We start from the raw sequence: 23,860 nt of genomic DNA, 5'->3' as shown, positions 1-23,860 counted from the left end.
GCCCGTTTGACGTCCTACCCCCCTTAAAGAGACAATTGTGAGTGAACACCACGTATTATTCTTACAGCACGTATTTGAGCAATGAAGATTTTCTTTCTTTAAAATTAGTTACTCAGGAAAATTATTCCTTATGACATTACTGAAAATCTGCGAAGTATGTCAACTTACCGGATTGTCCCTCCCAAGATGTGCAGCGATTCTATGTGCAAATGTGTCTCAACTAAGTTGTTTTAGGAATTACAAAATGTGCATTTGCCTGTTTAAATTCTGAGCAATGTGGACAGCCAAGAATTTTGAAGTTTCCAACCTATCTATTACTTCCTCACCATGTGTTACACTTATCATTTGTGTAGTACCCCTCCATATGCAGAAATGAATATGTTTTGTCTTTTTAAAACTAAGGGCGAGATCATTTGCAGAAAACCAGCCAATGATACTTTTAAGAACATTGTTTACCATTTATTTGTATTTGTATGTATACTTGGATTGATTACAATACTAGTGTCATCCGCAAAATGAGTTAATTCTGCTGCTTGTATATTAGATGGAAGATTGTTTACATAAATGAGGAACAACACTGAACCTAAGATTGTGCCTTGATTTCTCCCCAGTCACAATTATTTCCCCGGACTGTATTAGTTGAATTACTAGGGACGAGTTTCCACATCTTTTGGTTAGATATGATATCATCCATTGTTTGGGTATACCAGCAATCCCATAAAGCTTCAGTATATCAAAAATCAAATGTTCAAATGTGTGTGAAATCTTGTGGGACTTAACTGCTAAGGTCATCAGTCCCTAAGCTTACACACTACTTAACTTAAATTATCTTAAGGACAAACACACACACCCATGCCCAAGGGAGGACTCGAACCTCCGCCGGGACCAGCCGCACAGTCCATGACTGCAGCGCCTCTGACCGCTCCGCTAATCCCGCGCGGCGCTTCAGTATATCAAAGACAATACCGTGAGTCACACAATCAAATGTCTTAGATAGGTCGCAGAAAGTAGTATCCGGCGCTATTTTATTATTTAATGCTTGTAAAATTTGGTACGTGACCATTAAATTGCGTTCTCAGCTTTCTCAGTATAGCAACTCTCCTCAAAGATTTTGGAAAATGAGAGAGAGAGAGAGAGAGAGAGAGAGAGAGAGAGAGAGAGAGAGAGAGAGCCGCCAGCCACTTGGCAAGTGGGTCAGCAAGGTCAATGTCGGAAATTAACCTCTCCTCGCAGCGTGCAGCGTTCGCTTTTTTTGTGCCTTCTCAATCTCCAGTTTAGTAGTTTAGTTTTTCGTGTCACATCGTAAGGATAGCGTGAGAACTGCATGTTTTTTTCTACTAGTGTTCTCCCACAAGGCAAACCAAATATGTGGAAGCACATAATAATCTACTATTTAGAACACCTGGACGAAGAAAAAGCTTTCACTGTGCACAAATAAGAACGTAAATAGATAAAGATTTCTTAATGAATCTCGTTTCAACAGTAGAACGTCGCATCTACTGAGCAGTTTTCCATGTCATTTCGCACTTAGAAAGCGAGATAAAAAAAGGATCAAATAAAAAAAGCGCTATTATAAATATTGTTTGAAGTGTTTGTATGCATCTATTTTACTGAGCAAACAAATGGTGTTTTTAAATGTTCGAGCAACACTGAACCTATTCTCTTACATCTAACCAGTGTGGAGAATTTACCACGCGACCTTTGTCAAGAATATTCACAATGAATCATTTTTATGTGGAATGATACGCACAACAATCGATAGAACATTGAGAAAAAGCTTTAGGAAAAATTAAGTTATACAAAGTAAAACATTGAAAGACTATTCAAAAGTGAGAAAACTAGAGGAAGAAATGAAATTTCTAAGAAGACTGAAGGGCTGCACAAGAAAAGCAGAGCTTCAGATGCAACGTATATATGAGAAGTACATGTCTAATCTACAAAGCTGGCTAGGACATCTACACAGAATGCCAACTTCAAGACCACCAAAGCAACCATTAAATTTCAGTCCTTTAGGTACAAGATCCGTTGGAAGACAAAGAAAAAGACGGCTGGATAGTTAAGAGACGGAACATGCCTATAGCGCAAACGATGACGAAAGAAAAACTTTGTTCATTAGTAACATCTGCTGTCACTGTTGCAGTCATGGATTGCGCGGCTGGTCCCGGTGGAGGTTCGAGTCCTCCCTCGGGCATGGGTGTGTGTGTTTGTCCTTAGGATAATTTAGGTTATTTAGTGTGTAAGCTTAGGGACTGATGACCTTAGCAGTTAAGTCCCATAAGATTTCACTCACATTTCATTTCATTTTACTGTCATTGTTAGGCCCTTAATTTTATGACAACGAGAGTGACAGGCGACACTGACTACAGGAATAGTACGCCATAGGCGCTGCTGCAGACACACTTGTCGACTGAGATAAGAACGTCACTAGTGTAAAAGAGATTTCAGGTGAATCGCACTGGCGTATTTCTGTGGTAAAACTAGGACGAAACCAACTGCCATGGAAGACCAGTTGCTTTCGACGCATTTACTGTGGGTAAAACAGGAAGGACAAACGGGAAGGATTTTGTGAAACCTGAATTTCTCCCAGTGTATACAATGTTTTCAAAAACTTATGGGAATGCAGCCGGGAGACGTCGTCGACCACCGCCGATATTTCGACAGGAGCACACCCTACCATTTTCAAGGCAAGACTGCAGTAAGTAAGCGTTGTGCAAGGAAATATTAATAGCTCGGTTTTCAGAGAAACTCTGGAAAGATAAAACAAACACACACACACACACACACACACACACACACACACACACACACACACACAATGTAATCACTAGTGCCGTCATAAACCAAAGATCGTTAGAAGTTATAGATAGTGAAGTTAATATTCAATGGATGGGGTAGCATAAACTTTGTCCCTCTGTTTTATGAGATGGGTGAGAGCAGGAGTCCATGCAGAGTTTAAAGAAGAACCACAATCTCTATTTATAAGGTTACTTCCTAACTTAATTTCAATATCTTCCTTAGTAACGCTATCCCAGTAGCTGGAAGAGCATGCCAGAATCTCCGTGTTGTTTTATTCCATAGGATGACCGGTGCCGAGAAAATTTTCTGCAATGACGGATTTGTTCGGCTGTTGGAAGCATGTGTGCCGCCTATGCTGAGTACACCGGTCCTCTATAATCCTGATACTCTCACCAATATCTGCCATGCCACAACTGCAAGGAGTATTGTAGACAACCGCCTTCCGCAAGCCACGATCATCCTTTACGGAACCTAAAAGGACGCTGATCTTAGATGGTGGCTGAAAAACACACTTCAGATCATTTTGCAGCAAAATACGACCAATCCTGTTCGAAATGCTCCCTGCGTAACGCAAAACGCCCATAGAATCTGCTGCCATCTCGTTATCATCCCTCGCCTGGTGCACGGTGCGTCGATAGCACAACGCACGTCTGATCTGTGTTTCACTTTAACCATTCTGACGAAAGGTGACTTCGAGATGGGCTAACTCAGCTGACACACTCTTAGGGTCCGAGATGACATGGACCCTGTGAACCAAGGAACGAAGTACCGCTTCACGTTGAGCGGGATGGTGAAAATTTCGCCCGCTGATAGAAGTCAATGCGAGCAGATTTCCTGTAAACGGCATGTCCCAACGTACCATTCACCTTCCTCTCGACTAACACACCAAGGAAGAGAAGACAACCATCCTTATCCATCTGCATTGTGAAACAAATATTCAGGTGGATTAAATTCAGGTGTCCTAAAAGGTCGTTCAATTTCTCACTGCCATGAACTCCAAACAGCAAAAGTATCGTTCTGCTACCGACAAATTGTGGGCCGGGTAATTGATGATGATATACCGAGGTGACACCAAAGCTTACGGACTTTTTGCCTTATGCAGGTAGAATTTCGAATAGAGTTGGCCATATTGCGGAAATATAATGTGAAGTGTGTTTTTCGACCGCCATCTAAGGTTAGCGTTCGTTTAGGTTTCGTAAAGGACAGTCTTGGTTGCTTAAATCGGATGCCAACTGTGTTCCTTGCAGTTGCGGCATGTCATATGTTGGTCAGACTATCAGGAGTGTGAAGGACCGGTGTACTAGGCATAAGCGGCACACACGCTTACAACAGCCTAACATATCCGCCACTGCAGAGCACTGTCTTGGCACCGGTCATTCAATGGAGTATAACATCACGGAGATTCTGGTATGCACATCCTGTTACTGGGATAGTGTTATTAAGGAAGCTATTGAAACTAAATTAGAGATTAACTTTATAAATGAATATTGTGGTTCTTGTTTAAACTCTGCATGGAGTCCTGCTCTCTCCCATCTCAAAAAACAGAGGGACAGAGTTCATGCTAACTCACCAGTCGATTATTAATTTTACTGTCTGTAACTTTTGACGTCGGTCGTCCTTGGTTTGTGATGGAGCTAGTGATGACAGTGTGTGTGTGGGGGGGGGGGGGGGGGGGTAGGGGGGCGGGGTAGGGGGGGGGGCGCACGCACGTTATCTTTCCGGAGTTCCTCTGAAAATCGAGGTATTAAATTTCCTTAGACATCGCTTACTTTCTCCCGTTTGGTCTTGAAAATGGCAGAGTGTGCTGCTGTCGAAATATCGGCCGTTGTCGACGACGTCAACCAGCTGCATTCCCGTAAGTTATTACGGTATTTGGGCGAGGCGTGACTCACCCGTCGGGGGAGGCGGGCGCAGGAACTCCTTGGACAGCGCGACGGTGGGCAGCTCCACAGTGAGGTGCAGCACCAGCGACACGCCCAGTGACGTCACCAGCACGCCGATGGCCGACTGGATCTGCGGGAAAGAACAGCCAAGATGGTTACTGCCGTCCGCACAGCCAGCTCAGTACTAGAGCCGAGCACAATCGCCGAAACATATGAATGGTAACAGAAAAGGCGAGCGACCACCCTGAGCACCAGAAGTTACCACACGAACTGGACCAGCGCTTAACACGCAAGTGACTGAATAATAAAGGAAAGTGTTCGATTGTACTCATAACCAAGATGTCGTGTTTTTAGTTTGACAGCGTATCGTCTTTTGTAATTCTTTTTTCTTTCTTTTGCTACAGCCTTTATATCGCATTATGCGCAGGGTCGGCAGGATTGAGTACGGATTTGGCATGGTTAATTTGAAGGGATGGCCGGATGCCCTTCTGCCGCCTTCCAATACCCCCCCCTCCCCCCCCCCCCCAGGACGGAATCAGTGTACCCCAGCTGTCTGCGTCTAGTGTAAATGGTGAAATAGTGTGAATGTGTTTCAAATGTCAGCGAGTCGTGTAAGTGAGGCGAGACGTGGGGACCAGTCCGGTATTCACCAAGGAGGATCTGGAAAACCGCCTAAAAACCACATCCGGGCTGGCCGGCACACCGTCCGTTGTCGGTAATCCGCAGGGCGGATTCGATCCGGGGCCGGCGCGCCTAAACGAGTCCAGGAAGCAGCGCGGTAGCGCTCTCCGTTATCCTGGTGGGTAGCGTATCGTCTTTTGTAATGTGATGGACAAAAGGTAAGAAGATTGATAAATAGCCCGCCCGGTTAACCGTGCGATCTAGCGCACTTCTTTCCGGGCGGGAACGCGTGCCGGTCCCCGGCACGAATCCACCCGGCGGAGTAGTGTCGAGGTCCGCTGTGTCATCAGGTCTGTGGATCGTTTTTAAGGATGTTTTCCATCTGCCTCGGCGAATGCGGGCTGGTTCCCCTTATTCCTCCTCAGTTACTCTATGTCGGCAAGTGCTGCACTAATACTTTCCCCACGCACGCGTACACCATAATTACTCTACCACGCAAACACTGGGGTTACACCCTTCTGGCGCGAGACGTTTCCGGTGGGGGCCGAACCGCACAATAACTCTGAGTGGACTGCTGTAGCCTGTTGTGGGGTTGTGTACCATTGAGGGCTACGGTGGGGCGAAGCCTCTCCGTCGTTCCTAGGTCCCCAGTTCCATACAATACAATACAAATATACAGATAGGTAACTATAAAAACGGGGAGGAATCATGCCAATATCGTGTAACAACGTCTCAAACGTGATTTCAGAGAGCAAGAGCGTCGTCAGGATCGGTAAAGTGTAATCTTTCCGGTAGGCCGTGGCCGATGTATAAAACTTTCTCGTAATGTTTCCTCCCCGACTGCGGGAGACGTTTTCAGAGGCAAAGAGGGGACCTGCAACCAAAACTCGAGGGAATATACAGGGTGTTACAAAAAGGCACGGCCAAACTTTCAGCACACATTCCTCACACACAAAGAAAAAAAATGTGTTATGTGGACATGTGTCCGGAAACGATTACTTTCCATGTTAGAGCTCATTTCATTACTTCTCTTCAAATCACATTAATCATGGAATGGAAACACACAGCAACAGAACGTACCAGCGTGACTTCAAACACTTTGTTACAGGAAATACTCAAAATGTCCTCCGTTAGCGAGGATACATGCATGCATCCACCCTCCGTCGCATGGAATCCCTGATGCGCTGATGCAGCCCTGGAGAATGGCGTATTGTTTCACAGCCGTCCACAATACGAGCACGAAGAGTCTCTACATTTGGTGCCGGGGTTGCGTAGACAAGAGCTTTCAAATGCCCCCATAAATGAAAGTCAAGAGGGTTGAGGTCAGGAGAGCGTGGAGGCCATGGAATTGGTCCGCCTCTACCAATCCATCGGTCACCGAATCTGTTGTTGAGAAGTGTACGAACACTTGGACTGAAATGTGCAGGAGCTCCATCGTGCATGAACCACATGTTGTGTCGTACTTGTAAAGGCACATGTTCTAGCAGCACAGGTAGAGTATCCCTTATGAAATCATGATAACGTGCTCCATTGAGCGTAGGTGGAAGAACATGGGGCCCAATCAAGACATCACCAACAATGCCTGCACAAACGTTCACAGAAAATCTGTGTTGATAACGTGATTGCACAATTGCGTGCGGATTCTCGTCAGCCCACACATGTTGATTGTGAAAATTTACAATTTGATCACGTTGGAATAAAGCCTCATCCGTAAAGAGAACATTTGCATTGAAATGAGGATTGACACATTGTTGATTGAACCATTCGCAGAAGTGTACCCGTGGAGGCCAATCAGCTGCTGATAGTGGCTGCACACGCTGTACATGGTACGGAAACAACTGGTTCTCCCGTAGCACTCTTCATACAGTGACATGGTCAACGTTACCTTGTACAGCAGCAACTTCTCTGACGCTGACATTAGGGTTATCGTCAACTGCTCCAAGAATTGCCTCGTCCATTGCAGGTGTCCTCGTCGTTATAAGTCTTCCCCAGTCGCGAGGCATAGGCTGGAATATTCCGTGCTCCCTAAGACGCCGATCAATTGCTTCGAACGTCTTCCTGTCGGGACACCTTCGTTCTGGAAATCTGTCTCGATACAAACGTTCCGCGCCACGGCTATTGCCCCGTGCTAATCCATACATCAAATGGGCATCTGCCAACTCCACATTTTTAAACATTGCACTGACTGCAAAACCACATTCGTGATGAACACTAACCTGTTGATGCTACGTACTGATGTGCTTGATGCTAGTACTGTAGAGCAATGAGTCGCATGTCAACACAAGAACCGAATTCAACATTACCTTCCTTCAATTGGGCCAACTGGCGGTGAATCGAGGAAGTACAGTACATACTGACGAAACTAAAATGAGCTCTAACATGGAAATTAAGCGTTTCCGGACACATGTCCACATAACATCTTTTCTTTATTTGTGTGTGAGGAATGTTTCCTGAAAGTTTGGCCGTACCTTTTTGTAACACCCTGTATATATGAAAAAAGCCTCTCTATACTTGCGTGCATGATAATGCGATGTTTCCGATATGTCTTTCGTCTCAGTGAAATACGGATAAATCGGCCGTAGCGGAACGTGTTAACCAAGAGGGTGACCATGAAATAAATGGTTCAAATGGCTCTGAGCACTATGGGACTTAACTTCTGAGGTCATCAGTCCCCTAGAACTTAGAACTACTTAAACCTAACTAACCTAAGGACATCACACACATCCATGCCCGAGGCAGGATTCGAACCTGCGACCGTAGCGGTCGCGCGGTTCCATGAAATAAAATTCACTGTGACGAGCATTATATCGAAAACATCGCATTATCGTGTGCGCATGTATAGGGAGGCTATTGAGATTTATAAACACTGTAATAATTTTAACGGAAAAGAGGAAGATGTTAAATTGGATAAAATTTGGTTGTCAAGAATGACGATCGATTACTTTAAATCTGAAATGTTGACATTATAAGAGGTAATCTAGCAGCCGACATCAACTGATGGACTGTGGTGCCCTCTACACAGAAAAGAAGATGTTAAATTAGATAAAATTTGGATGTAAACGTTCCAACGAAAAAATGACGATCAGTTATCTTCAGTTCAGAATTTTGGCATTATGAGAGGTAATCTTGTCGCCGACGCCACGTGACTGGCTATGGTGCACTCTACATTGCTAATATATCCGGCGGTCCCTTGAGTTCTGGTTGCAGTTCACCGTTTCACCTCTGAAGACGTCTCCCGCAGTTGGAGAGGAAACGTTGCGATAAGGTCTTATACAAAGACCATGACCTATTAGCCGGGAACTTTTAAGTGAGTGTCGTCAAGCTTTTTCAGGTACGGCATACCCATCAGAGCCCACCCATTGGTGATTAGATCCCACAGAGCTACCAATACGCGGAGAAACCCGTCGCTACGTTTCACCTGCTCCTCCAGACCTTATCACACATTTTTATGATGTTAAGCTCGGTAATTTAGCGGACCTAAACCATATATTGCTTTTCGTAAATTATCTTCTGTTTCCTGTATAATCATCTGGTCATCAGCATGTAACGGAATATTTAATGGTACTCCAGATCCTGTTTTAATTTCTAACTGTAGTTCACCTTTCCATTTCATAACTAGGCCGTCAATATGCAAATTAAATAAAGTGGGTGGTAGACTGCACCCTTGTCGAACACTTTGATTTATTAAAATATCTTCTGACGTTTTCGAACCTTAACTTATAGCTATTTTTGTGATTGCATATAATCTCTCTATGGTATTAATAAGGTGTTTAGGAAAACCTTTTATTTCCAGTATTTTCCACAAAAGGGGTCTTTTTTACCTTATCAAAGGCTTTATTGTAAACAGTAAATACTAAATGCATTACTAAGCCAAATTTCCGAGGTTTTTCAATAATTTGTATCATTGTTTATACGTTACGATTACTCTAATGTCCGTTTCTCAAGCCGGTTTGTTCTTCTGAGAATATTGCATCAGCGAAAGTTCGTAATCTTTGATTAACAAATTTTCCATAAATTTTATTCCCTGCATTTAGCAAACTTATTCCTGTATAATTTACTGTGTCTTTCAAGAACAGTAAATAGATTGAGCCAAATCGAGATATAATACAACTTGTCTTTGAGACAAAGATAATAGCTTTCAAAGGAAAGAATCCAGTCACATCGAAAATAATAATAATAATGATAATAATAAATGAGAAAATTTTAGAACAAGTGCCCAATTTCAATTATCTAGAACGTGATATTAATTTTTACTATAAGAAAGACATTGAGAAGAAGACTAATAAATTGCAAGCCATCTGTGGGATAGGTGGAAGAACTTTGGGAAGAAAAAACAAGAAAAGAAACACAAATTAAATTCTATAAAACTGTGGCTGTACCTACTCTTGTATATGGCTCCAAATCATGGACAGTAACAAAAACTCGTATACAGGCAGAAGAGATGAATTTCGTGAGACGTGTAAGAGGATTAATAATATGGAGGATATGGAGGAATAATAATATGGATAAAATAAGGAACGAAAAAATAACATCAGATTTAAAAATCTTTTCGGTTAATTGCAAGACAGAAGAGAATAGAATGAAAGGATCATGTGTAGAGAGTGATAGAAAACAAACTGCCAAAAAAGGTTATGAATTATCGGCTGATTGGAAACAGAACTAAGTGGACCTCGTAAGAGATTGATGAACGGACGTTAGATATAGGAGCAGGTGACTACAACACCTAATTCTTGGTAAGAGATGACGACGACTATGATGATGTTGATTTAGCGGGGCAGTTGAGGTGCGACAGGACTCTGGTTTTCGTCACCTGATGAACCTATGACCTATGTGTGCAGCTCTGAAAACGCCTGCAGTCATCCTGGGAATGTCAGCGGCATTCTCATCACGAACATATGTAAAAAAGGGCAATAAGCCTAGTTCATGTTCATGCTAATCTGACTGGGTGGAGGGGCGGGCCCGCGGTGGGAGGGGAGGGGGGCCGCAAGTTATGGTAAACAAAATCACAGAACCACCTCCAGCATGAACTAAACCTCCACTCCACATACCTTGCAGACCAAATGCCTCATTGGGTCACTAGTTCACACTAAGCCTTGAATCATCTGAAAAGACGCAAAATCGCCGCACTTCGGATTACACCACATGCTTCCAGGCAGCTACTCTCCAGTTGCTGTGTTTTTTGCTCCATGGTGACGTGAGTTCCATGTGCCACACTGAGCAATGACCCTTAAGCAACGTTTGCACCTGTGCGCCGTGCGGCTGTGGCTTGCCCCACGTGGAAGTAGAGGAACACTGGTGTGAATGTAATCATTTGTACGCACATGTTGAGGAAGAGGCATGCAACCTATACGTGTGACTGTACTTTGCGTGCGAGGCAGGCAGTCACAGTCACACGGGCAATTAGGCGCAAGGCGGACAGCTGTAATTGTACCTTTAGTGACTTACTCGACTGGGAATGGTCACTGTATACCATTCCTTCGCATCGTTCGCTCGGAAACTGGTTGAAACGGACATGCATTTACTGACAGCAGATATCCCAGCAGCGTTTAAAACCGGTTGGCATCGACAATGTGTGACAGTTGTCTCTTGCTCCTATCAGCTGCTATAATTTTACAAACATTGTTTTGAGCCGTGTTGCATGACTGCGAGTGGTACACCATTCCTTGTGGACGAGTTGGACAATTTGCGCTGATGCACACATGTGTAGGGAAACTGCATCAACGGTGTTGTTGAGGGCACTTCAAAACACGTTATCTCAGTCCTGCAGTTCTGCCACTCCCTGCTTCGACCCATTTTACTGCGATAACTCTATGCAACCGACTGGAAAATAAACGCGACGTCATTGTGTTGACTTACTTCGACGGTGTTGGGTTACGCAACCGTATGTCACCAGTTGTAATCTATCTACAGGGATCAGAAGTGAAACATCGTGCTCTTTCAAGGGGGAAACTAATATTTCTTCGGATAAGCTTACGATGTTGGAGTGCCTTCTTTCTAGGATAGAGGGGAGGTCTCGAACTAGGCTCTGAATCCTTCTACTGTACATAGCATCTGATCAAAACCATTCGCCACCTGTACGTATAAATTAATGTGGTGTGTGTGTACAACCTTCAACATTGGCAGGTGTAATGTTGGGGACATTTTTAAGGAGGTTCCTGAAAGTCTGTGGAGAAACGGGAGCCCATTCTACCTAAAGAGCTGAAACCAGAAAAGATAGAGACATTAGACGCTGAGGATTGGAGCGTAGTCAACGTCTTGAACCATCTCAAATGTGTACCACTGGGCCAGAGTCAGCACTCTGGGCAGGGCAGTCTATCTCAAGTATGTTATTTTCCACAAACCATCGGCTCAAAGATGCTGTGCTATGACCAATACTTTGTCATACAATTAGTCATCGCCTCCGAACTGTTTCCCAGTGCACAGTGCTGTAAAAGCTGTTCATATCCTTCCACATTTAGCGGTTTCCAAAGCACAATAAAGGACCATACACAAGTCACGAATGACGCTCTCATAGCGCAGAACCGCCTCCTCCATACTTCGTCCGCAGTTCACGGTCTAGTGGCTAGCATTGCTGCATCTCGATAACGGGGTCTCGTGTTCGATTCCTGGCTGCGTTGAGGATTCTCTCTGCCCAGGGAACGGGTGTTTGTGTTGACCTCCACCGCCACCTCATCATCTGTGACAGTAGCTAGATTGGATTGTGTAAAAGTTGGACTGTGTAAAAATTGAGACTTTGTACGGGCGCTGATTGCCGCGTAGTTGAGTGCCCCACGAACCAACTATCATTATCATCATCCTCCATACTTCGCTGTCGGCGCTACGCACGATACAGGTAATGTTCTCCAGTCATAACGTCCTTCATCACTGGCAATCAATGTTTTTCTAGTCATCCATTATCCACTGGCGTCGCTGTTGATATCACCTCACGCATCGCTTAGTATTGACTACTGGAATATTTTACAGGAAATGTATTCACAGTTGCGAATGTGGACAACCTTCAGCTATATAATGGAATGACGACAATGAAAATTTGTGGTGGACCGGGACTTGAAACCGGATTTCCCGGTCATTGCGAGCGACCGCCTTGCCATTAGGCTATCCGAGCACGACTCACGGCCAGACCAAAGTTTCGACCGTATGTATACAGCATGCACTTTTACATCCGTTCAGTATATTCCCGTACAGGGGTGCCATTTTAATTAAAAGTCCCTTCCTCGGCGTCGAGGGATAAATACGATATTGCAATGCTTGTTTTCTTCAGAAATGCGATGCAGTGTTCATTCGGGCATGCATGTCTGTCCGAAGGAACATTGGATCGTACTTGTGAACAACACAGGCACTGCAACATTGCACAGAAATCTCTGAGGAGCTGCTAGGGCATTGTTCCTGATTCTTTTAAACTCCCTACGCACAGTCTTTGTGCTAACTGGACTGCTGATAGCACAATGGGATTCACGACTGATTCCTTCCGCTAGTTTCATGTGACTTTTTTACACCCGCCGCCCCCGACGCTCGGCAATGCTCGGCGGTCCCTGTCTATCAGGACATGAGCTCTGCCTGGTCTTGGCTTAGTCGTACTCAATCATTCGCGCTTTCCCTTCCATATCACATCACCAACAGGCGACTTGGGCAACTTTGGAATGGTTGCAATGCTCGTGATGGATTTATTGCTCAGCTGAAATCCAATGAGCAGTCCACGTTAGAAGTGACTAAGCTCTCCTTTCGGACCCATTCTGCCGTTACGGTTTCTCTACTGGCAACACACTTCTACTCTTTTATACTGGAAGGTCCGTCTCTCGTGGCATCCAGTGGTCAAACTCATAGTAGTGTGTCCTTACAGGTTGGCCAGACCCTCGGTATAGTGCGTACACAGTATCTGCCCTTACCGTTCCGAAGTCTGACAGGAATCCGGCGGTGCGCACGCTGCCGTCGACGTAGATGAGGAGCGCGTAGTGCGTGAGGTAGACGCAATAGACGAGCGCGCTGAGCGGCCGGAACAGCGGCAGCCCGAGCAGCCACTGCAGGGGGCGCGCGCGGCCCTTGCAGCACGCGAGCAGCATCCAGGCGAGCGCGAGCGACCACAGCGGCCGCTGCAGGCCCGCGTACAGCGCCGACCACGGCTGCGGCACCGCCGGCCACCGCCCGTACAGCGGCAGCGCGCTCGGCACCGCCACCACCCACACCGCGCCGCTCGCCGCCCACAGCGCCACCTCCTGCCACTGTGCGGCAGACGACAAGTGCCAGCGTGAGCGACAGCCAGGTCTCGCAACCTACTGGTCGCGCTACTATAACAGCATCAACAGTAAAACACACACGCGTGCGCGCTTAAACCTTACTTGCAAAATAACAGTACAAAAATGCCTAACAAAATTTGCTTCGAGCATGTTTTCGACGGAAAATGGATGTCAAATAAAGGCGACCTGGCAACACTGTAATCACGCCTATGACAAGTATCTCCATTCGAGACTTTGTAACAGCCCGGAATTGAAGCGAGTACAGTACGTAGAATTTCGCATTATGCGAGTTAGATTCCGGCTCGAGGTGCATTTTCACTAATTTGAGATAGTGTGATGAATTACCTGGTTCTCTAATCGCTGTACAGCAATTATAGCACGTTTTATACACAAAAGCGCCAAAGATAATGGTATAGACAAGCGTATTGAAATACAGAGATGTGTAACCAGACAGCAACGCCTATGTAAGACAATAAGTACCTGGCGCTGCTAGAAGATTTAAGGGAGTTTGAACGTGGTGTTATAGTCGGCGAACGACCGATGGGGCACAGCATGTCAAGTCAGCGATGGAGTGGAAATTTTCCCGTGCGACGATTTCGCGAGTGTACCGTGAATATCAGGAATCCGGTAGAACATGAAATCTCCGACATAGCTGCGGCCGAAAAAGATCCTCCAAGGACGGGACCAAGGACTACTGAAGAGATTCGTTCAACCTGACAGAAGTGCAAACCTTCCGCAAATTGCTGCAGAGTTCAGTGCTGGGCTGTCAACAAGCGTCAGCGTGCGAACCATTCACCGAAACATCATCGATACGGCCTTTAGGAGCCAAAGGCCCACTCGTGTATCCTTTATGACTTCACGGACATTGGACTGTTGATGATAGGAAACATGTTGCCCGCTCGGATGAGTCTCGTTTCAAATTGTATCGAGCGGATGGACGTCTACGAGTACGGAGACAACCTCACGAAACCATAGACCCCGCATGTCAGCAGCGGACTGTTCAACCTGGTGGAGGCTCTTCAATGGTGTGGGTCGTGAGCAGTTGGAGTGATATGGGACCCCTGATACGTCTAGATACGACTCTGACAGGTGACACGTACGTAAGCATTGTGTCTGATCAACTGCTCCATTCATATCCATTGTACATTCCGACTGACTTTGGCAATACCACTAGGACAATGCGACACCCTACACGTCCAGAATTGCTACAGACTGGCTCCAGGACCACTGTTCAGAGTTTGAACACTTTCGCTGGCCACCAAACTGCCAACATATGAACATTACTGAACATATATGCGATGTCTTGCAACGTGATGTTCAGAAGAGATCTCCACCCCTCTTGTACTCTTACGGATTTATTGACAGTCCTGCAGGAATCATGGTGTCAGTTCCCTCCAGCACTACTTCAGACATTAGTCTAGTCCATACCACGTCGTGCTGCGGCACTTCTTCGTGCTCGCGGGGCCCCAACACTACATTAGGCAGGTGTACTAGTTTCTTTGGCTCTTCAGTGTATAAACATGTACAATTATTTAATGTTGTGCATTTTTAACTTCTCGCGGCGTAATGAACAATCCATCAAATTTCGAGCGTGCTGTCGCTCAAGTACTATTTCTTCAACTAATATTTCGGCCGCGTAACGTTCTGGAATCCTGACAGTTAGTCGCAGGACTGACAAGGTGCCAAGGGCAGCCTTATGTACTCCATAGCAGCAGTACTGGGGATACGGGTCACAGGTGCTGGACGACGGCAAAGAGCTACACTTACACACTCGCCACCTGTATATTTGGCGGCGGTAACACCTTGATCACTTCTCTAATTTAATTACATTAAGAGCCGGATTCCATGTATTACGTAAATTAAAACCATTATATATATATATATATATATATATATATATATATATATATATATATATATATATATATATATATATATAACTTTATATATATATATATATATAACTTTATATATATATATATATATATATATATATATAAAGTTATAGGTTAATTTTGTTTCTATGACTTCCTTGAAAACATAACCCGAAAACTCAGAGCTGGACATTAAAATCTTTGTGTGACTGCAGTTCATCGAAGGACGCGCATCTACACAAAGTTATGCCACAGCTGACTTATCTGGTTGTAGTAAGCATGTGTATCTGCTGTGTTCCCAGAACCTCTCGTGAATGGTGAGTGTTGTCTGACCTCTATATGACTTACCACAATTTCCTTTCATCTTATTTTCACTTTGATGTTGAATTTTACGACCAGTGGAGTTGCTGAGGGTAACTCCATCTCCTCTCTTTTAGCTAATTTATTTATGCAAGACTTCGAGGACAAGGCAATGGACTCGGAAAGTTTTAAATCAACAGTCTTCTGGAGGTACGCGGAAGACACACTTGTAGTATCCGTACATCCATCTTTCAGAGACGGTTACGGGACTCGGCTGCTCAGTACAGAATATCAAATCAAACACCTTTCAGCCGTCTAATTAGCGAACTGTCCATTTTATTTAGCTACCAGTTTCGGCGATGTACTACGCCATGTTCAGGCCCTCTCAACGAGTTTTGGGAAGATTCCGATCTCGGTTCCGGCCAAAATAGGGACCAACATTCAAATATTAGTATCTATAGATTTCTGCTTCATACAGCGATCACTGCAACCATCATCTGCCGGCAGAAGAGAAGTCGTAGGATTAGTATTGTCTCTCAAGGTCCTACACTTCTCCGCAACCGAAACTGACCCCCCACCAGGTAGACTTGTTTCAGTTTTTCCATTCTTCTGAAAAGAATTCGTGTTAATATTTCGCAACCATGACTTATTAAACTGATGCTTCGGTAATACTCTCACGTGTCAGCATCTGTTGTCTATGGGATTACGCTAAGCTCCCACCTCATTTTGTTTTCCGCGTGGTGCCATTCCGCTAGTGGCAGGGACTCGATGAAGTGAAGTGATCGTATGGCATTGGAAGTCTTTTTTAGTTGGCGCCACTTCGGCGACTTGCGTGTCAATGATAATGAAAATGATGAAGGGCACAGAACACCCAGTGCCCTGCCGGTAATCGAACCCGGGCGCAACCAGTGAATGACTTGCCTAAGGTGCTCTGAACAGCTTACACCACAAGGCTTACCACAGTGAGGCACAGCTGCTTGCCCTTGAGACGATGCAGTGTGTAGCCGAGTCCCAGACCAACGATGTAGGGCCCGGCGCGGGTGTGCGAGGGCGTGTACAGCAGGCTAAACACCTGCCACAGCATGGCGTCACTGAAACATACAACGCAGATACTTTATTTACTTTTCATCACAAGATTAGGCCACTCATTCCCTCTATTTAATATATTTATAGGTTCTATACATTTTATATTGTGTTCACGTAACGATACATTTGTTGTGCAAAGACTTACATTTTAAAAAACAGGAAACATAAAATCAAAGTTCCATAAGAACATCTATTTTATATTCTGTCGTGAATAAGTTTTCAGCTTTCCAGGCCTCCCTCAGACAACTTCACGCTGTACAAATTGTCCACAAAACATCAGTGAGAGCTTTTAGCTGTTCAAACATTTGTTTCCAAAATATCACATTTAAAGATCAGCGGCAAAAAGGCGAATATGTTCCTCTTTATTAAAAGACTGACTGAAAAGTGAGGTACCAGCTGCCTCGGTCTATCTTCCCCAGAACCCTTCTGATAACTTCTCTTTACTGCGTCATTTCAGAAAGTACGTTTCCGCCTCACACCGGATTTTATGTCCGTGTCCGTCTTTTACATGTACAAGTAGGGTAAATTTGAACCTCTGTATTTCCGAAACGGATAAAGATATCAGGAATATTTTCACAGTCGCTGTAAATATTGATCTAGGAACACATCATAAAAAATTTATCCATTTGCTGTGTATGTAAGTTTTGCAAACCGCGGTTTGGTTGTGCTTCGCAAAAACCCTATATTCGAATTTTTTCAGGAACTGCCCATGAAGTAAAAGGTGCCTCCAAAAACCCCTTCAGGTGCATCTAGACCACATCCAACGCAAAAAGAACCAACCGATTTGCTCCAATTGCCTGAGCTGGAACAAGCGTATATTATTCAAATTGTGACCCTGTACTGCAGGATCGTTACAGTAAGACGATCCTCTGTTAGGTATACAAATAGTCCCTAGTCTATCACCAATAGAACCCGAGGTATCAGGCACGGAAAAATCTCGTTTCTATACGCGGCAGTGCATACTGTCGCATGCGTACCGATTATGCATTTGTCCGAAGAACAGTACCATTGGAATGTTTAACATATCAGCACAAAAAAGAAATATTATGTATTGCATTCATGCCAAATTAAAGCAATGCGATTGTGTTTTCCGTTTAAAAGGTCAAATATTGCCTTTATAGTTTTACACTCAAAACTTGATCCAGTCTTGTGTTTTTCGTATAGATGTATACTCAATCTTCCACAACGTATCTCAATCCACTGCTAGATATAGACCTCCTCCATATGTTTCATCTTTGCTTTTGAGCCACACGGTACCATCGTGTTATAGCCACCAGCCTTTCTGGATCCTCCAACGCCTCTCTTATTGTACATTGCTCCCCTGCGAACAATTCTGAGGATCCACCTGCTGTGGTCTTGTCGAGCTACGTGTCCGACCCATTTCCAATTGAGTCTTAAAATTCTCTCGAGGTAGTCTGTTCCTTTGTTCTCCTTCTAATGTCCTCTGATCGAATCGCATGCCTGAGGCTGATGTCTAGAATCTGTCGCTCAATGGCTCCTTGTGTATTTGCCTCAGAGTCATGGTGTTCACAACGTAGGTTGTAGCCTTGGCCGTCGGGTCATTTGGAGCATCCCTGTTGGTCAGTACAAATCTCAGTTTCTGAATGCTACCCATCTCAGTCCTATTCTGCAAGGAATTTCTGGATTTGGTCGTTTTTTCCTAGTTTAATTTTGTGGCCAAGCTAGATGTATTCATCAACTGTTTTACAGACTGCCTTCCGACTGTAAGTGGTTGGTTTTGTGAGCTTACTATTTTTGTTTTATTGATGTTCATTTCGAAGTCAGTCTTTGCAGAGGCAGGTTTTGAGTCTTGGGTCATTTTAGTTCTTTCAGACCTTCACTTATGAGCACGACACCCTCAGCGAAGCGCAGATGGTTCAGATGTGAGCCACTCATTTCTGTCCCTCTGTTATTACAGTCCAGTGGTCTGAATACATTTTCTAATATAAGTGTGAACAGTTCTGGAGAGACGATGTCGACATGGTGAACTCCTTTTCCGGTTGGAATCTTACTGGTGACAAGGTCTTCATCCACTTTATAATTGTTGCCTGTTCATAGATGTATTTCAGAAGCTTTATGTACATTGAATTTATCCTGCCATTTTCAAGGGCCTCTATCATTGCCTAAATCTCCACGGACTTGAAAATTTTTCGATAATCTATAAAGGCCAGATGAATCCTGATGTTGTACAGGGTGATGTCTATGTGCAGTCTGAAGCGACGAATGAAAATTTCTATCGAGTCTACCATTCGATCACGGTTCTCCTGCTTACTAGGCAGATGCGCTGACCACTACACTACCCCAGCGCAGTGGCCATGCACAACTAACGAACTACTCTAGCACGCCTCCCTGCCAAAACTAAATTCTCATATACGCCTCAGCCCACTTGGTATTTCCCCTAAACCTGAACAGCATTTCAGAAGCTCTCCAACAGTGTAGGACTAGAACCTCAGTGTCGAACGGAACGGAGGTTTCTCCCGCAAACCAAGGCACGGGTGCTTTAATCAAATGAAATTATATAGATTCATAAACCTCAAATATCTATGATTTGTACACTTAGACTGAAGCAATGAATGGAAAATTTGTACCAAAGCCAGGATTCGGACCCGGGTCTTTTGCTCACTAGTCAATACGCTATCCACTACTCCACCCAGGCACGGTGGCTTTGCAGAAATGCACCGACTACCCCTGCACGTCTCCCTTCTCAACCACAATTCCCATTCACAAATATGTCAGCGGGCAGGAACCCGCGTTCGAATCCTGGGCTTGGCACAACTGAGTACCCCGTAACAGTTGTTTTCTCAAGACGACGACGTGTAGTCAGGACGTGACCCGCAGACAAAAAATCTTTCCAAAATCCCGCTTGCTCAACGGAGGTTGATTTATGCTCATTTCTCTTGTGAGGCGGTTTGTTACAATTTTAGTTGCGAGTTTCTAAAGATGTGATAAACTGACCACGTGGTAGTTATTCAAGTTTTTCTTATCGCCCTTTTTGGAGACCGGTACCACTTCAGCATTTTTCCATTTTTCTGGTATTATTCGAGAGTTGGTTGATTTGTGAATAGTATCCTCACATCTTCCAGCAGGTTGTTTCCCCCTAGTTACAGTATTTCAATTGTTACCATATCTTCCCCAGCAGTTTATTTTTTATTTTTAGTTTTTTAAGTGCATTTTATACTTCAATAGTGATTACTTCAAGTGCATCTCGAGAAGACAATTCGCCGTCTTTGGCTTTCATAGGAAGATAATCTGTTTTTGAGAGGTTGAATTATTTAACTCTTACATGCGTAACAAGTTAAAATTTCTAATAGAGATGAGTTTGTCCCGCGTTACATTCTCCGGCACGTGTGAGAAAATTGGCTAAGCGCTTCCCTTGAAAGTGATATACATACATCAAAAAAAGTTTTGCATCACTTAGGATCCGAGAGTTCCGGATCCTGTACAGAAAATTGGAATAGAGATCAACATAAACATCATTTCCGCCCTTTTTACTCCTCATGAAAACCACACGTTGCATGTTGTACCACCAAACAGCGAGACCTTCAGAGGTGGTGGTCCAGATTGCTGTACACACCACCTCTAATACCCAGTAGCACGTCCTCTTGCAATGATGCATGGCTGTATTCGTCATGGCATACTAACCACAACTTCATCAAGGCACTGTTTGTCCAGATTGTCCCACTCCTCAACGGGATTCGGCGTAGATCCGTAGAATGGTTGGTGGGTCACGTCGTCCATAAACAGCCCTTATCTATCTATCCCAGGCGTGTTCGATAGGGCTCATGTCCGGAGAACATGCTGGCCACTCTAGTCGAGCGATGTTGTTATCCTGAAGGAAGTCATTCACAATATGTGCACGATGAGGGCGTGAATTGTCGTCCATGAAGACAAATGCCTCACCAATGTGCTGCCGATATGGTTGCACAATCGGTCGGAGGATGGCATTCACGTATCGTATAGCTCTTATGGCGCCTTCCATGACCACCAGCGGCGTTCGTCGGCCCCATATAATACCACCCAAAACATCAGGGAATATCCATCTTGCTGAACTCGCTGGACGGTGTGTCCGAGGCGTTCAGCCTGACAGGGTTGCCCCCAAACACGTCTCCGACGATAGTCTGGTTGAAGGCCGATGGCTGCAAAGATGGACCTCGCCATGGGCGTCGGGAATGAAGTTTCTCATCATGCAGCCTATTGCGCACAGTTTTAGTCGTAACACGACGTCCTGTGGCTGCTCGAAAAGCATTATTCAATATGGTGGCGTTGCTGTCAGGGTTCCTCCGAGACATAATCCGTAGGCAGCGGTCATCCACTGCAGTAGTAGGCCTGGGGCGCCTGAGCGAGGCATGTCGTCGACAGTTCCTCTCTCTCTCTCTCTCTCTCTCTCTCTCTCTCTCTCTCTCTCTCTCTCTCTCTGTATCTCCTCCATGTCTGAACAACATCGCTTTGATTCAGTCCGAGACGCCTGGACGCTTCCTTTATTGAGAGCCCTTCCTGGCACAAAGTAACAATGCGGACGCGATCGAATTGCGTTATTGACCGTCTAGGCCTGGTTCAACTACAGATAACACGAGCTGAGTACTTCCTTCCTGGTGGAATGACTGGAACGGATCGGCTGTCGGACCCCCTCCGTCGAATAGGCGCTGCTCATGCATGGTTGTGTACATCTCTGGGGTGGGGGATTAATGACATCTTTGAACAGTCAAAAAAGGATTGTGTCTGTGGCACAATATCTACAGTCAACGTCTGTCTTCAGGAGTTCTGGGAACCCGGGTGATGCAAAACTTTTTTTGATGTGTGTATTAAGATAGCTAGTTTCTATGTCTCACCAGAATGGACAACAACAAAAGCAAGTTACAGTAGATACGATTTGAACGCGTGAAGATCGTCTTGAAGGATGAATGGAAAGATCGTTCAGTTCCACATTACCAACACTACTTACTTTTTCTATCTACAACCCTGGGCTTATTTTAGTACGATGAAGGTAGAAGTATATAAAGTGTCCCTGAGCAGAAGTGAAAACTCTGTGAGTTAATTTTTAGTGCACAATAGATCAGAAGACGTAGAAACTACTTCATGCGATATAACCCTTTAAAACAGACATTTGAAACGATTTTAACGGACCATCTAACAAGGGACCTCACGTACTCGTCATCAACGATTTTGTCAAAATTTATGGCATATGCAGGGCGTGACCAGAAATGAAAGTTACAGAAGTGCGAGCTCCTGACAGCCAAGCATGTAGGAAAAAAAATGCATTTTTGGCCCGGGTCTGGAGAGTCATGAGCCATTTATGTTAAGATGGCTTCCAGGCAACGGCTGGCTCAGCGGAAAAAGTGCAGAGCGATAATCCGACTGTCGTGGGTGTCGATCCACGATGCTGATACTTTCGTGCTTTCAGGATACTCTGCAAATTAACCGAAATAATGCTTCTACCGATGTTCCAGGCACGTCATTAACTTCACTTTTAGTATCACACATTTTCGGTTGATTTTTTTTTTTTTTCACAATATTCTCACTCTGTTCCCGCAATTTTCTTGAAAAATTCTAATTACTCACTAACGACCTCTGTAGCCTTAGTCCCTAATGATCGACAGGCCGACTTTACCAGCACCGGGAACCTATTGTTCGCGTGCAGCTGCCGAGGGCTCGAAGATCAAAATGAAACACTGAAGGCGAAGTCCTTTACGCTTTCATTGCAATCCCGCCTTGGAAAGTTATTTGCAGAGTCCTCGTGGCTGCTGTAAATGCAGTCCTTCCTTGTCTGTAAGAATATACTGAACTTCCCGCGTCACAAGAAGATATAAATTTGTATGTAGAAGGAGGGACTCTAACCGTTTGAATGCGTTGTTTATGAAGGACACTGATAATTAAGTGGACAGATAAGAAACGAGATTGTTCTCCACGGAAGCTGCGAAGAAAGGAATACGTGGAAAGCACTAATTAGAAAAAGGGATGGCTTCACAGGACATGGGGTTAATGCATGAAGTATAACAGGACATGGGGTTAAGGCAACAGTATTGGGTTGTTATAATTAAAGTGTAACTACTCACTGAGGTCCAATGCGGACTGTAATTATGGTATGGCAGCAAAACATAATGATGCTGATGTATTAAAGCGCAGCCGATTTACGCTGGAAAAGAATTAGTTCCAGTTTTGGTCACAAGGTGCAAATCTGGCGCTGCACTGCATCTCGCCGACATCTGCGGTCCTCATATTGGACAACTGGTGTAAGCGGCAGTTAATAATACAATCAACATTATGTCTTTCTCACTTGTTTCACATTTTCTGCCCAAGTCCCGTTCCTAATCCATTACATAGGGAAACATTTCTGTAGGTCTTTCTTGCATTCACAGCACCAAATTTGCACTTGGTGACCAACATTGGAACTAATTTTCTACGGTTCCACATTAACACATTAGAATAACTACCACGTTTCGCTGCCAGACGATAATTAGAGTCCACTCTGGACCTCCATGAGGAGCTGCACTTAAATTACAACCATCCAGTAGCGACTTCTAGAGTGCTTTAAGTAGCCGTAGAGGAGAAAAACCGCGCGGGAACTTATAGAGTGAAATACGTACGACAAACAGAGAGGAAACAGTGGCGAGCCGCCTCTTATCAACCACCAGACTAACGATTCCTTTTAACGATTAGTCCTTTTTCCAAACTCTTGCCTAGCTACTGTGTTGCTTACATGTTCGATAGAGAATTACCTCGATTACTATCCAATGGAAATGCTACGTATAATTATTTTGTTTACCTGTATGACTGCATATTTACCATTACAGAATATTAAGTAGCACAATGGTTTAAATACATTGAAAATTAATGAGTTATTAAATGAAGCACAAATGCACCAACACAGTAAACTTGTTTTTGTGGCGTGCTGCACAAGCTACCAACGTCTGAAACATTCCTCTGTGGAAGATGGATTGGTCTAGAAGAATTTATTTTAGATTTTCGTTGCTGAGTGTCATACTAACAGATTTTCTGAACCGCTGACAGTTTTAGTGCTAAGCAACGAAAGTCAGTTCAACAGCCACAAATAATAATCTTACTCTAG

General features: G+C 44.4%; 1 protein-coding gene across 1 annotated transcript in view; it reads right to left on the bottom strand.

Annotated features, from left to right (window-relative positions):
* The window catches only part of LOC126198825 (nose resistant to fluoxetine protein 6-like), a 105,711-nt gene that overhangs the window by 2,903 nt on the left and 78,948 nt on the right, over window positions 1–23,860 (bottom strand). The window contains exons 7-9 of the mRNA XM_049935397.1: window positions 16,667–16,799; window positions 13,187–13,519; window positions 4,689–4,809 (exon numbers count right to left, since the gene is read on the bottom strand). Of these exons, the coding sequence (XP_049791354.1) occupies window positions 4,689–4,809; window positions 13,187–13,519; window positions 16,667–16,799 (587 nt within the window). The remainder of the gene's footprint in view (window positions 1–4,688; window positions 4,810–13,186; window positions 13,520–16,666; window positions 16,800–23,860) is intronic.

This window comes from Schistocerca nitens, chromosome 8 (genome assembly GCF_023898315.1).
Source record: "Schistocerca nitens isolate TAMUIC-IGC-003100 chromosome 8, iqSchNite1.1, whole genome shotgun sequence".
NCBI classification, from domain to species: Eukaryota; Metazoa; Arthropoda; class Insecta; order Orthoptera; family Acrididae; genus Schistocerca; species Schistocerca nitens.
The sequence above is the reverse complement of the archived record's forward strand: the minus strand, read 5'-3'. Positions and strand labels throughout refer to the sequence as shown.